At 37.4% G+C, this 14,819-nt stretch overlaps 2 protein-coding genes across 2 annotated transcripts; both read right to left on the bottom strand.

Annotated features, from left to right (window-relative positions):
* Positions 1-713: 713 nt before the first annotated feature.
* Positions 714-2,804, bottom strand: LOC107265742 (protein starmaker-like). The gene is made up of 4 exons (XM_025083004.1): positions 2,474-2,804; positions 2,267-2,353; positions 1,604-1,961; positions 714-1,511 (listed from the first exon to the last, which is right to left on the bottom strand). Exons 1-4 carry the CDS (start codon positions 2,619-2,621, stop codon positions 1,220-1,222), a joined length of 885 nt encoding a protein of 294 aa, XP_024938772.1. The 5' UTR covers positions 2,622-2,804; the 3' UTR covers positions 714-1,219.
* A 336-nt stretch (positions 2,805-3,140) lies between these two features.
* On the bottom strand, positions 3,141-4,755 carry LOC112494063. The gene is made up of 3 exons (XM_025083013.1): positions 3,788-4,755; positions 3,342-3,654; positions 3,141-3,272 (listed from the first exon to the last, which is right to left on the bottom strand). The coding sequence occupies exons 1-3, from the start codon at positions 4,320-4,322 to the stop codon at positions 3,230-3,232; spliced, it is 891 nt and encodes a 296-aa protein (XP_024938781.1). The 5' UTR covers positions 4,323-4,755; the 3' UTR covers positions 3,141-3,229.
* Positions 4,756-14,819: the final 10,064 nt, after the last annotated feature.

Below are 14,819 nucleotides of genomic sequence, written 5' to 3'. Positions count from 1 at the left end.
ACGTTAATGGCCCAAAGGTGAATTTCCGAAATAATAAAAAAACTAGACACAAAACATCATACAAAAAGCGACTCCTAATACGACGAAACACTTGGGTACATATCTTTAAGCATTTTCGCAGCCCTTTTTAAATTCTTAAGATAAAATACGAAATTTATCTGTTACTCAACGCGTCCGATGATCCTCTCAGCTTCGCTTGTCATGATGAATGAACTCTTGTCGTACAGTTTTATCCTGAAGATGCAGACATCGACGTCAAGCATCCTCTTGTATGTAAACCGATATTCTGGTATTGAAGGGAACTACGTGTTTTCGTCCAATACCCATTTTTTCTCATACAAATTCGATATGTTATCGATAGCTATACTCGAGCTTTACAATCACCTATTTTTATAGTAAAGTTATATATTATTCATGAATTTTTTTATCAAAGTGCGTTTCATATCCCTTTAGTATGGACCTTAGAAACTGTGATTACCTCGTAGAGAATTTGATTATTTAATGGCAGTACTACGTAAATTGAATATATGGCAGATATCAAATGCACCTTGACAAAAGCTTATATCCTCGGTTTACGAGAGCTTTTAAAATTGAAAAAAGAAATAATAGTATTTTAGATACTGATATTGAAGCTGTTGAACGATTTTGATGCTTTGCTATAAATGTCAAGGTTTCTAAGCAATCAGGTTGTCTCGTATATCAGATGATATACGTTCGATTCCTTCTTACTGTACTTTTTATCAACCGTGATGTATATGTCCATCGATATCACTCGAGTGTCAGTGTGAAATTATGGGACGAGCGAAGGGTGTGAAGTTTAATAACGTGCTGATGCTTTTGTACATGATACTTGGAACATTGAAACTCTTAATTCGATCTGATAGAATGAAAAATTGGTTCAAGTAAAAAATGAACTTTGAAGTAGACGCTATTTTTTTTTATTCACATCAGAATAAGTTGTTAAATTTCTTTCGCGATTCGGGGGACAGTTGTTGTTTGTTTTTTAAATATTTTAAGCTGACACACAGAACCGTTCTTTCAACGATACGTTAAATCACGATCACACACGCTACACGAATTCCTGCTTTTTTTCGGGGAAATATTACGAATATGAATATTATCACGATCAAAGGAGCGAGTGAAAGTAAAGGGACATACAGTATGATTATTAAATTAATTAAATTTCTTTCCTGATATCACTCGATTCTAACGTTAAAAATTAATCTTTTTTATCTTCATCGTCATCCGATACGTCTTCATCGACTGAATTATCCGAGATATATTCATCAACTTCGTTATCGTTGGTGTCATTTGTATCTTTGTTCGGATGACTTGAATTTCCAGTTTTTCCCTTCTTTCCGTCATTACTGTTTGAGTTTGAATTTTTTTTCGAGTCGTTATCCTCATCACCACTATAAGCTTCATAGTCGTCCGGCTCTTCGGGATCTTCTGTCCTCTTAGCAACTGGTACTTTTTTCGGTTTTGATACAGCATCAGGCGACTTGGCTCGGCTTAAGTGAAATAAAATAATTTTGTTAATAAGAAAAAATCAAATTTCACACGCAATTAGTATATTACGTAAAACCAAGTTTCTCGTTAATACCTATCCTCGTGGCTTCTTGAGCTACGTCGACGTACTTTTCTTCTTCTTGAAGAGCGACTCCTCGACCTCGAGCGCCGTCTCTTGCTCCGTCTTCTGCGTCTTCCTGCGTCTTGGATTTCGCCTTTGGCTGAAGACTGCGAGTCGTGTTGGCTCTTTTGACGCGCTAGCGATCGTTCATTCGCACTCACGCCACCTCTACGATCTTTGACGTTCGCCAGAGCCGAAGAAACTCGAAGTACACGGCAATTCGAATCCACGGGTATCAAACAGCCTGAGCGAATTCCAAAGGCTAAGGCATCCCGTATATATTTATCCGTGAACTTACTGCCTTCCCGTTGCTTCCTGGCACGTTTCTTATCTATCGATGTGAAACGAGTTTAAGCTTTAGAAATGTGCATGGCTTAATGAGTAAAAGCTTCAAAGGCATTGCTAAAATTCTTACGCACTATCCGACAGACACGTGATTCAATTTTGGAGTAAGATAGACAACAATTTTATATTCTTTTGAATTTTTATGAATGATAAAAAATAACAATAAAATCCCTATATGCATTCTACATGAACATACAGCATATTGGAAATAAATTCTACAGGATTAAAGTGTCGAACTGAAAGGAATTGTGGGTATTTTGAAAAGGGGTGCGTGACGCTATTTAAAATTACCAGAAGCCATTCCGACTCGATCATCCGCACCGGAAGTGCTGCTTTGAGGGCTGACTTCGTCGAGAGAACCCTGGGAATTACTCGTGTCTAAAAAATCCAATAAGCCGGTAAAGAAGCCTGTACGCGATAACATCGCGGGTTGTTTTGTGGCATGTTAAATGTTACATTTTTTATGCGATTAAATAAATCACAGCAGCTTTGCCTTACCTAAGTACTTGTAGACGAGATCGGTAATCTTGGTTGAACGAGGATCCTCAGATTTACGACCAGATTCCTTCGCGTCCTCTTCATACTCCCCGTCAGTACCTTCTTGCTTTTGCGATGCACGTTCCGATGCTTTTTTGCTTTGGCTCATTCTTTTATTCGATCGTTTCAAGATTTTAAGATACCAGATTCACCACCTCGGCAAATTTACGAGTATATTTATAATTTTAAGGTGCGGATCGTGATGCGTGATTTTACCTAAGATTTTTCAGATCTATTTGACAAAAACAAGAGGTTTTACTGTTTCGAGTTTAACTGTTGGAACAGAAGCGCATCGAGAACGCGAAGTTTGTTGGATGATATCTCGAGATTCTGGGCGAAAAGGCGATTGTAGCTGCAGAGCCGTAGGAATTGAAGCTGATCCAGCTGTCTATGACAGCTGTATGGATAAACTATCCTCGTGAAAAGTTCCCTTTTGTTCTCGATATGAAAGAAGTCTCAGACGTAAATAGAACAGGGTGTGAAAGAGAGAATTTCCTATGACTTAACGTACTATATATAAACATATAACGTACTCTATATAAAACAATGCAACAATTTTCAAGATATGTACATGCTTATAAAAATTCAACTGTATCGACGATTTATATTATTTAATAATAAAATTCAAGCATTATAACATTTCTTTATTTTATTCATTTTCAACAGTCATAGTCGCAAGTTCATCGTCATCAATAATTAATTTCTTTAGTGGCATCGTCACGGCATGTTTTTTAATCTGCTTTTCATATTTTTCCGTTTCCTGTAACAAACACGTATAATCACTTCAAATTATTTTGATATTTTCCTAAAATATATATATCAGTTATACAATGGTGATTTGCTTCTTCTACTGCGCTTGTTTCGTTCGATACAGGAAGCCGATCTGTTTGACGATCCAGTCGAAGTCTCCAGGCTCGACGCTTTATCTCGATTGTCCTTATCAATCTTCCCCGTCTTCTTTGTTACAACAGCCTCGCTCTCTCCGCTTCTACGTCGTCGATTAGACGTAAACCACGGTGAAATTCCACGACGAAGCGATTTCCGGTCGAGACTGTTGCAGTTTTCAGGCCCCCTTCGCAATTTCCTCCTTTGGCTTCTACTTTCGTCATCCTTTCCACGCGCGGATTGAAAATTTGACAGAGCTATGATAGTAACACGTACAAGAATTAGATAATTATCGTTCGCAATAGTAAATACAATAATCGTAAACTATCTAAAAATAGATCGTGGTATAAGTCCAATGAATACAATACTAAATCACATTTTTTTCATTACCTGCTCCAAGGCTAGCTTTGATGTAATCGTTGGTAACTTGAATGAAAAAAGGCGGCTTATTTAACCTTGTTATCATATGCGATATCCAAGATAAACTTTTAGGTACAGTTGCCTCTTTATTCCTCGGTGAAATCTGGGTATCAATTGCCAGTGGTTTCGATGCGTTTTTAACATTAATAATTCTTTGCAATCTTTTCTTATATTTATGTCCAGTATGCAAAGCAGTGCCAGAATAATCATGACGTATTCGCTTTTTGTAAAGACGTGACTTTTGAGGTTGTTTATGCATCAGTCCATCCCTTTCTAAACCAGCAGAACCGACTTCGCAGCGTTTATAATCGAATCTTCTTTCGGCATCGATAATAGCCATATTACCCAAAAATCCATACACCACTTCGGCCACGTTAAGAAATTTCTTTGATTGTATACGATGTAAGATATTTTTCCGTTTTCGAAACCGCATCTTATCGCAGGATGAATTTCCTCTGCTATGACTATCCGGAGCAGAACAATGTGATTTTCCATAACGTGTCATTATCCGATATTCTTTTAACGAACTTGACGTGTTTATTTTTTAAAATTTATATTATAGTTTATGTCAGTGAAGAAGTCATGTTCAATTTCGCTTCTGTCTTTCTTCACAAAATCTAATAACTAACGTTTTCTGAACTTTGCTACAATTAGAGCAGACATTTTTTTTACATTTCCTTTGATCTTCTTCTCACGAAAAAGACTATGACTTAGGTCTGCTCAGAGCTCGTTTAGATATTATCCTAACCTTGGTTTTCGGAGTTTTTGGTAAATTCATCGGTGTAATTTTTTTAAGGGTTTGTCACCTTCTATTGATAACTCTTCGAATGACAAGTGGAAAATCAAAAACTTTCGAACTACCTCTGCGATCCCTTTCCAACAGAATACCAGTAGTAACGATGATTGATAGTACTATGATTGCGCCATTTGAACTTCCCTTCCTCTGGTTATAGAAAAAACCCCAGACAAATTTGTCGCTGACATTACTGCTGGATTTTCCCCCCCTCTAAATCATCGATCTAAGCTAAAAGAAAGTGAAGAAATTCCTAAAATATTGTTCGAAAATTTTTGTATATTTTTTTTTTAAATTAGTAAATCTTACATTTTTATAAATTTCAGTTACCGAAATTTATAAAATGTTTACTTCTATCCCGTTACTATACGCTCATTATATTTTTTTTGGAATTATCACGAATCAGTGTAAAAATTCTGAATTCCGTATCAATCGACTTTCTACGTCGCAATAATTTTTAACGGACGAAGCAGTGAGAATGATGACAGAATAAAGACACTGTCCATAGAATATCTAATTCTGACACGCGTAGTCATAGACGACAGAAGACAAGTGCTTTGACAATGGAAAAAGGACAAAGGGTACTTCATCCCTGTTCAAGCGTTCTTTATCTTTAAGAATATTTCCTTTAAGTAGCCCTTCGTAATTTCAGAGGACGCAGGAGACCCATCCCGTTCGATGAATATTTCGTTGTTTACAGGATGGTGAATCGCATTTAGCGTTAGGAGGCTTCAAGGCGACGTTATGGCGCCGATTGATAATGGTCCATGGACGAGGGCTACTGGGGACATTATAGGTAGTATCAAGATGAAAACCATCATAAGTTAACGTACTTAGAAGATACCGGAGGAATCTGTTCTTTGTCGAAGGATCTTGAATTTCTTGAAGCACAATATTACACGAAAAGTTTCACGTGGTTTTCATCACAGCCACTTGAATGCTGTTATCCCTTCACATCCTGAAAGAAATATCCTCTTAAGACGACCTACGGTAAAGTTTATTTCGGTATGAAAATTCGCTTTCGCATAATCCTTACTGCTGCTGTATCTGCTCTTTTCGATAATACACTCATACGACAATCTCTAGTATAGTGCATATATATACATTGTATGTTCATGGAATAAATCTATGTTATTGAATAGCGTTCCGTAATTGCGAAGCACGTTGTCATATTACTTTTGCGTCCACGTGATCACTACGGCACGAGGAAATACAGATGTAACCAACTAATTGGCGTATATGGATATTCTCTATTTTCAGCGAGTCGGGTAGCTTTGCCTTATCACAAAGATATCGGAGGATAAGAATTTTTTGGAATACGTACAAATGTACCTATTTTCTTGTAAAATACGTGGGTTAGTACTTTGACAAATTAATGAACGACACCAAGCGCTTTGGTTGCCACAGAATTCCATAGGTTCAAATAGTCAGTTTGAATATATAGGGTTTCCCTAATCACGTGGACGAACTCAACGTGGGTAAACTTTCAAGCTAATAACTAAAGAAAATCAATATTAAACAAAAGTACTCGTTCCGTTCTCGCATCAACCTATCCAGTCTTACGTATCACTGTACCTTTAATGAATAAATAATTCCAGGTAATTTATAACTATGAACTTAGTTTAATTCGATAAAAGCAGCATGGCCAACTTTATAAATTTAATCATGTGAAAATCCAGATTCTTATCGATCTCGTTTGTATATACGTGATATAGGCTTCAGTTCTCAATCGATATATTACCAGGTAATACAAATAGCGAAGATCTTAAGGTATTACAAGGCTGAAGTGTCCTGTTCTTTGACAATGTCGATAAAGTAGACAAGTGTAACTTGAACTTTTACAAGGTTCGAATAGCGAACTCTGACCTAGGTGATAGTCAACCTTCTGTTAAATTGACACCAGCGATATAGGGTTTTGGAATGAAATATTGAATTAAACTATTAAGTGTCTAAAATAATCGAATGTTATTTTATTACAGTACAATAATATGATTTTTGTATCAGATAAATCGCCAATATCCTAACAGTAAAATTTTCCATATCAGAATACGTATAAAATGTTGGTATTTAGGATTAAACAAGTTTAGCTCTTTGGGGCAGTTCCTAGTTAATCACCAAATAACTTGCAACTGTTAGTGGAGTGCAATTGTACTGACCCCAAGTACTGGCCAAGTACAGAAGTGCTGTTTATTCCTCTAACAAAAAGTATTAAAATCATATTATTAATGCCAAATACATGAGTCACCACTGTGACGTGATTTTACGATGCACTGTTTGCCTGACTCTTACTCCGACCCTCTCTACCTCAACCTAGCAGCCTGAGCGGCCGTGCATTTCCGTAACCGTCCGCTCCCGTTTGTGCATCCAGTTGGGTTTGCTGATTTTACGCGACCCCAAAGATCGACAGGATCCGTTAAGTTATCGTCTTTTCTGATAGGTTCCGTTAGAGCTTTCTTTTTGGTGGAGCTGGGCCTGTTCCACCCCAACTCTAATATAGTATATTCTACATATGAGAACCGCGCGGCATAGATCACACGGGTATGTTTAGTCAACATCATTTAAATATTTTTTGTTAAAGGAATTAACAGCACTCCTGTACTTGGCGTAATTCTTTACACGCAAGTCTTTTTTGTTTCTCAACACTGAAATCTATATTGTTACAGATATAAAATGTAAATACATTACGATGTCGCTAATCATAAAAATGTATTGCGTTGTCGAAAATGTTTGAAGGCATATAAATTTAATTTATAAGTGAATTTTTTTTAGAAATACATAAAAATATATACAAATTTAAAAAGAAAACGCGTCATTAATGGTGTCCAGCTTATTGATACTGTGTGGTAAAGGTAAGAGAGGAGAGTGTGCAGGATCACTTCCGTACCTCAGGCCGTGCGAGCAACAGAGAGGGGGAAACATGGTGCGAGCGAAACGACAAAGCGTCGCTGGTTGCGTCCTTTTCGCAGAGCATCAGTGCGAACGAGTCGGCAATATGACGCTACCGTAGCTCTCGCAAGGTTTGGCCGTTGCACGCGCGGGCCGAGGTGCGTAATCAGTCACTGCTAACTTTCTTCTTTTTCCTCACCGCACGGCGTCCACAAGCAGGACGCCATTAATGACGCTCAGTTACATGACTTGCATCGTCGCCTTGGCTGGGTCACCGGTTGCCTGTACTTGGCGCAAGACTCGACCGAGTCTTTCGATACGTGCAAAAAGCGGCCTGCGGAACTGCCGACCCACCAAGTCCAATCACAGTTCAACAATCTTCTTACACGTGTTCTGGATTTATCGTGAATTTATATTTTTACATCTATCGACAGTACGTTAACTTCAGCTCATCGTTATATCTCGTAATCCAACCGTGCGAAGCACTTTTTTACAGTTTACTTTGGGTAAACACGAAAACCCTCTGATTGACGGGGGCTTCTCGCAACGGTCCTCTTTTTCACCCGCTTGCCAGCCGCCACGTGCTAACTACCCTGGAAGAGAAGATATCCTTATACACGGCGAAGAGTGAAATATAGGCTTCTACTTGATATGTTTAAAGGCAGACTCGACAGCCACGAGAAATGTAAGCCTTAACTACACAGATCAGACTTTAGGGAAACACTTTATATGGTGACGTCACTGGACTTGAATCGGAGAAACTAGATTGTCAGGTCATTAGTATAAACAGTATAGCTCGAAAGTAAAGTGTTAAGTTAGTCAGCTCTTAGTTTAAATAAATTTAACGGCTAGATATTGAATAATTAATATTTAATAGATTTTTCTTTTAATAAATAAAAACTAGTAAGGTCGCTGAGACTGCATATGTATTGTTACGGGTTAAGTATATTTTTAACTTTCATATTTCAACGTGAACCCGAAACACGTTCTTCTTCATTCTTATGCATTCGTCATGTAATTTGTCACGCAATATATTATGGATACGTGCTGCTAGTGTTACTAGAAGCGTGTCTAGTATACCAGATTATAAGACTAAATATTTTTATAAGCATAAGAGGGAGTCTACATTAACATATATCGATACCGTTTACCAACCTTTATGACATCATTTAAATTTTGGAATGTGGACAAGAAACTTCAAATATGTTTCAGGGACTCTGGTAGTCTTGACTTTATTACGTATGTCCGACTCTATATTCGTGACGTAATCATTTCGGGGCACGTGGATAATTTGACGTGTCTCACAGCTACGTCATAATAAAGGCAACACGTGTTTCCAATTGCAGGCGTGTCAGGCGTATGTTACATATTATATGATCTATATTTTTCGAGCAAAAATCCCAGCAATTCCGGATTGCTATGGAAGTTGATGGAGGTACTCAAAAGCGTGGAACGGTAATGTCTTGTTTACTCAATATTTGATTCTATTCTTTTTTAATTGGATCGAATCATACAGTATATGTATACAAATAAGGCGGAGTCGTATATATACATATATATATATATATATATATATATAGTATATAATAACAGTGTAATAACGTTGGACACAAACAGAAACGTAATGACAAGAGAGTGTCGTACAGCAGCCATGTCGTTAACCAGTAATTGCAATTACAACGCTCGGTTTGATAATAGGGCAAACGTTGGATATACGTTACTACGTGCCAACTTTGAGTTTGTCATTTGGTATTCGCATTATCGAATTTCAGTGAAACGAATATAACCTCATGAAGATTTTTAGCCGGTGAAAATTTGTTATTTCGTATTTCTCGAAGTTCCCGGTTTGTTGAGTTATATCTTAGATGTCCTTTTCACCTTGGTTCTTAAGGTGTTATTTCTTTTGAAGTTTCGGGTGACGTGGAATATACATACGAGTGGGTGTATGGTTGTGGGATATTACAGAATCGTTAGGATATCGTTACATATCGTCGAATCGAGAATATATGCATCATTAGGATCATTCGTGAAAAATATGTTTCTCCAAATTTTTATTTCGATCAATCAAGATATTATATGCGATACCTTATTAGTAACTACCTACACTGCCTTGTGACAGCCCACACGAGACTATTTCTTCGTGGATTCAGAAATACCAAGAATCTTGATATCACAGAGTCTCGCACCATATCAGAAACGCTGTAGACACGAAATATTTTCAACTACAAAGTGGCGACTGATCTTGTCAGAGTTCCTAATATATGTATATTATCGGATACTAGTTATTCGGTATATATGTACGCGTGTATGTCCCACCCACACTTTCCAAATAATGCTTATCAAGCAAGTAGAAATACTTTGCGCAGCAGCTATTTAAATCTTTTGCCGTCGATTTTCAATAGCACTCTGCCAAGACTCAAAGGTACAGGTAAATATAAAAAGTGATGCCCAAAGAAGAGAAAAAAATGCTTTCAACTTCGAAAGAAATTTCTAGGACTTCAGCGTTCCTTATTCAACAAGCAAATACTTGGTAGCAGGTATCTTGTTGTTTCTTTCATATTCGGCCTAGCCCCATATCTATCTTGACTCGCTCGACCTTCTGCATACAGTTCTCGCAATTTCATTGACTCGAGAAAAAATCTTTTGAAAGCTCTTTTTTTAGACGATTTGTTTACGTGGGATTCATATATGTCACTTTCCTCTAATAAACGCATGATGCGTCTTGTGCTAATGAAGATCGCTATTGAGACTGGGTCAAGCTCTTAGCTTTTTCAGGGAATGCAGAGAAAAGAAAGTAAGCAGAACGGCTTAATTAAGTGATGGAAGGAAATTATCTTGTGGATGCTGCCGCAACCAGTCACGCTTTTTACTGGAAGGTTTTATGACTTTTTGTACAATTTACAAATCCTGTGGTCATTATAGATATTCTTTGTAGGACCGAGACTAGTATGCTGCTCTTCCTGATCATCCTCGATTTCAAATAATCTTTCAATTGGTAGACGCTTTTAACTGGCAGCTCTTGTAATTGCCAGACCCTAAATTATACTCTTCGAGCCGCTGGGGTATCTGGCCATTTCGAATCGGCTAAAAGCGTAGTGTTCTTGGGGCTGGGTTAATCTAATGGGAATTTTGCTCCGTGAAACATGAAAAAAGAGGAGATAGACCTTGCCTGTCTGTCAGGGGTGTCACTGCTGCCACCAGTCCTACGAGCATGCTTGAATTACGTGCGAAATTGCGCTGATGCTGCTCGCTGTCATTCTCGGATTTCTAAAAGGTCTAGCATTATTGCATGTCGCGTTCGACTATGTTGTAATGGGATTTCTTTTATAACCAAGAAGATTTGAGATACAAATATGGCATGTTAGTTTCCTTGTAAAATGAAATCTCGTTGAAATCGTTAAGAAATGAAATAAATAACACAATTTTTTTAATATTAAAAAATATTACTCTTGCGAATACAGGTTGACTCTTACCCAAAGTATCATTAGGGTGCAATGAATAATGTATATTAAGGAAATTCATCCCCACATCGAAATCACCAATAATAAAGTATTCAGTAAATATATGAACCATTAGAAGATGTGGAAACAGATTTTTCGGCAGTGCATTGGTCTCCTATCCTTCCTGTAATTTAGAGTCTGTATCAAAGTACCAAGTCAAAAATGGTATAAAGCACTGAAAAAATAAGCAGCACTGACATATCAGCGAACAGTAACACCCGTTAAAAACGAATTACATCCCGCAAACGTTTTTGAGAAATAAGGGTCTTCTGGAAAGGTAGTAGCAACATGCAGCGCAATGCGGAAATGGACCAATTATGAAATCAAATACATATATCGAAAGCATACGTTGTTCCAACAATAACAATAGTAGCTGATTCAGCCCGGAGATAAAATAGCAAAGAGAATCGGAACTTGGAATTGTAAAAAAATTTTCATTTCGTTATGCCATGTCAGTTTCGTATTGTTTTCTTAAAATGAACAAAAATCCATAAATCAGTCGTTCCTGCTACCGCGTGTCCAAAAGCGTGCAGTGCATGCATATTTACTCGTATGCTTCTCTCGCTTCACGTGGCATCCCATAATATTATTGCGCGTACTGGAGTCTCGTGCTTACACATTGGCGAGGTAAAGCTTTGTGCATAAAACAGTGCCGTAGCCGGCAACTGTCGGGCTTTGAAATATCTGTAGAAATTGCATACGCAACATCTGGGTCGAACGTGCAACGATTATTGAAATATCTAACTGGCATATGAGACAAATTTATACGACTTTTTATTTCGTTGTAACACCCGGTATACCTCGACTGTGTGTTACGTCTATGAAAGACCGGCAGATTCTTTTGAAACTTGTAAACTGAACTCCTCGGCAAACTTGCAACACAATGGCTAATGAAGTATAAAATTTGGCATAACAAAGGATTAGGAGTTATTGATTTTATCGCAGCGTAGAATAAAGTGCTCTTTCTATGCTGCTGTTTCGGCGGCAGGTATACGAACACTTTATCATTCATGAGTTATGCATAGTGCGTGAAGTGGCTGATTGAGATAATCATTGATTAACAGTCAAGTCGATTTGCCTGGTTTGACCCTGAAGCTGACTGCAATAGTATCATGGCTGAATAGCAAAGCTCATTAGCGAAGCCACCGTTTCGTATTTATCAGTCTTGAAATTCAAACTGCACTGGAAGTTGGATTTAAATTATCCCAGTCGCGTTTAACGGTGTTTCCCGGATATTCGTAAATGCGCTTTGAAGCAGGCGTAAGCTTGTAATTAACGAATAAATTTAATTACGCAAATCGAAGCCAAAATTATTATTTTCTGTATAACACTTGAAACGCCTAAAGAATACGTATAATAATGAGCTTGATAAAATTTTTTGGAAATGCAGAAAAAAAAATGTTTCATACTCCTATTGCCATTAGAAATAAGGTATTGGACGTTGCAAATAAAAAATCCAATTTTCAAATAAAAACTAGTATAAACACGTAATCAAGGTGCCCGAAATCGGTATATACGTAGCTGATAGAAATTTCCATAACTAACCTTACCTTGGCATCCTGTACGTTCCTCATTATTAGTAATATAGGTCACACTCACCTATCACAGTCCATGCAAACTGGATCAATTGTTGTCTGTTAAATGTACGCTATACAATCCTGGGATGAATTTAACGTAGAGACGTACCGCGTGTTACCCCTTGAAAAGGATGTCGAATTACGTACCCTCTAACCCTTCCACAAACAGATGTGGAAGCTAAGGGCCATTTTCATTTAATCCAAGAACTAATGGCTTCCCATTTAACGAGAACGGGTCTCGTTATGTGAATATTCTACGATACACGTAGTCGACGTTACTTTGCTACGTAGTTACTTAAAATATATACTTTAGTCGTTATACAAAATTTCGTTATTGTTGACTTTCCCTTTATATGATAAAGTTCAACAATGAACATAGCCCTGTGACACTTTCACCTATATTCACAAGATATAACATCCGACGGAGATACGTTTCGCGTTAGGGTATACTAAGGGACCAGATTTCAGAGCTTTCAAAGGCTTAGAAGCTTTTGGATTCCCTCAACGGTGACAATAACTCTGAAATCGTTAAGCCACGTTTTATGATGACGACCGATACAGGAGTGCTTCGATAAAAGCTATTGGATTGAAATGTCGGAAGCACGTTTTCCTATTAGCTACGGTTACAGTATGGACTGACATAAAGTTTAAGGTTAATCAATGACTTTTATGTCGGCTAACTCGAGATAACTGGATATGTATGTGTATATATGTAGTATGCACAAGTATTGTACGCGCATTAATTTTTTCAATGATTCGAACGGCAATCAGTGTCCCCAAATTAGCTAGTGACCACAAGTAATGTCTTGAAAATAGCTATTTCTTCAATTTCCTTTTCATATGTAAAATATATATTAAATTTTTATAAAATATATGTACATGTATAGTGTCGTGAAAGAAGTATTATTCGAGAAAAATACATGCAGGTTTATTATTGTGATGCAGTATTAAATATAATTGGCAACTGTAGGGATTCTATTGACGGTATACAATTCGTATGAAAGTACGAATACTGGCTATAGATATTGTAACGGTGCTGATATGTCGAGAAATAATCATAACAGTATCGTAAATACCGGGTGACAAGAAACATTGCGCACCACAGCGTTTCGCAACATTCACTTGTTTTTCATTAAAAAAAATCAACGTCAGACATTTCCCGTATCTGTGCCACGATCTATGACGTGTTAAATGGATAAAAGATAATGTCGAAGAATCTGAAAGTTTTTGGAATCTTTCCAAATTCATCGCGGAAACGTGGTATTAGCTGCATGGAGCCTTTGCAACATGATAAAATTGCACTTGGCATCTTTCCATATACCGGCAATCCGTTCCTGGTACGTCACTTACCAGGATTATGATATTTTTTTTGGAAATTCCAGGTGCAACGCATTGAAGCGCATATCCTGATATTATTCTTTATACAACGAATCACGATATTCAAGGTTACAAATTTTTCAAAATAAATATCCCTAGTGCCATGTAGAATGTGCCTAGTACAACTTTAGAGTACTACCCGTATGTAGTATCATGTATGTATATATGTATGTAGCTGAAACTTTCTAGGATGAAAATTGCATAGTTTAAAAAATTTCAAACTTTCTGTGGCATTAGACTTCGTTCTGGTTTATTTTCATGAAACGATATAAATTTTTAACAAAAAACCACACTATCCGGATATAGAAACTACAATTCGACGAAGGACGAGCATTCGACAAATGCATCGTTTCGTACGAGGACAACTAAACCAAGAATCTCGTTTGGTGAATGTTCTTTTTCTTAAGCAATATACTTCGATACGTATCCTCGCGATCCGACGTGGATTGTTACTGCAATGTCTTGGTTCATCGATAAACGTTTTATCATTCCACGTGGAAAACTTACGTGCAAGTAGGTACATTCCAGGGAAACAAGAAAACAAAAATGAGAAAAAAGTAAAAGAAAGAATGCTACACGGTATGAATGATGCGGATAACGTTTGGAATATATTAAGTGGATTTTCACCATGCCGAAAAATCGGTATTCACTTCTCTACTATTGGCCCGAGTTTTACTCCAGACTGAACCATTGCTTCCAGTTTCCTTTTCAAATGAGAGTTATCTCAGAAAACGGGTTTGGATAAGGATAACTTGACAGTTCTGATAAATCCTTGATCCTACCGTTCCAATTTCCAATTGCAGTCTTCTCTGATAGCGCAGAGCTGCTGGTGTCCTACATTTCACTGTTCAGATCCCTCCCCCCCCCCC

This window comes from Cephus cinctus, unplaced genomic scaffold, assembly GCF_000341935.2.
Source record: "Cephus cinctus unplaced genomic scaffold, Ccin1 Ccin1_scaffold0240, whole genome shotgun sequence".
Taxonomy (NCBI): Eukaryota; Metazoa; Arthropoda; class Insecta; order Hymenoptera; family Cephidae; genus Cephus; species Cephus cinctus.
This window is presented reverse-complemented; position numbering and strand designations above follow the sequence as displayed.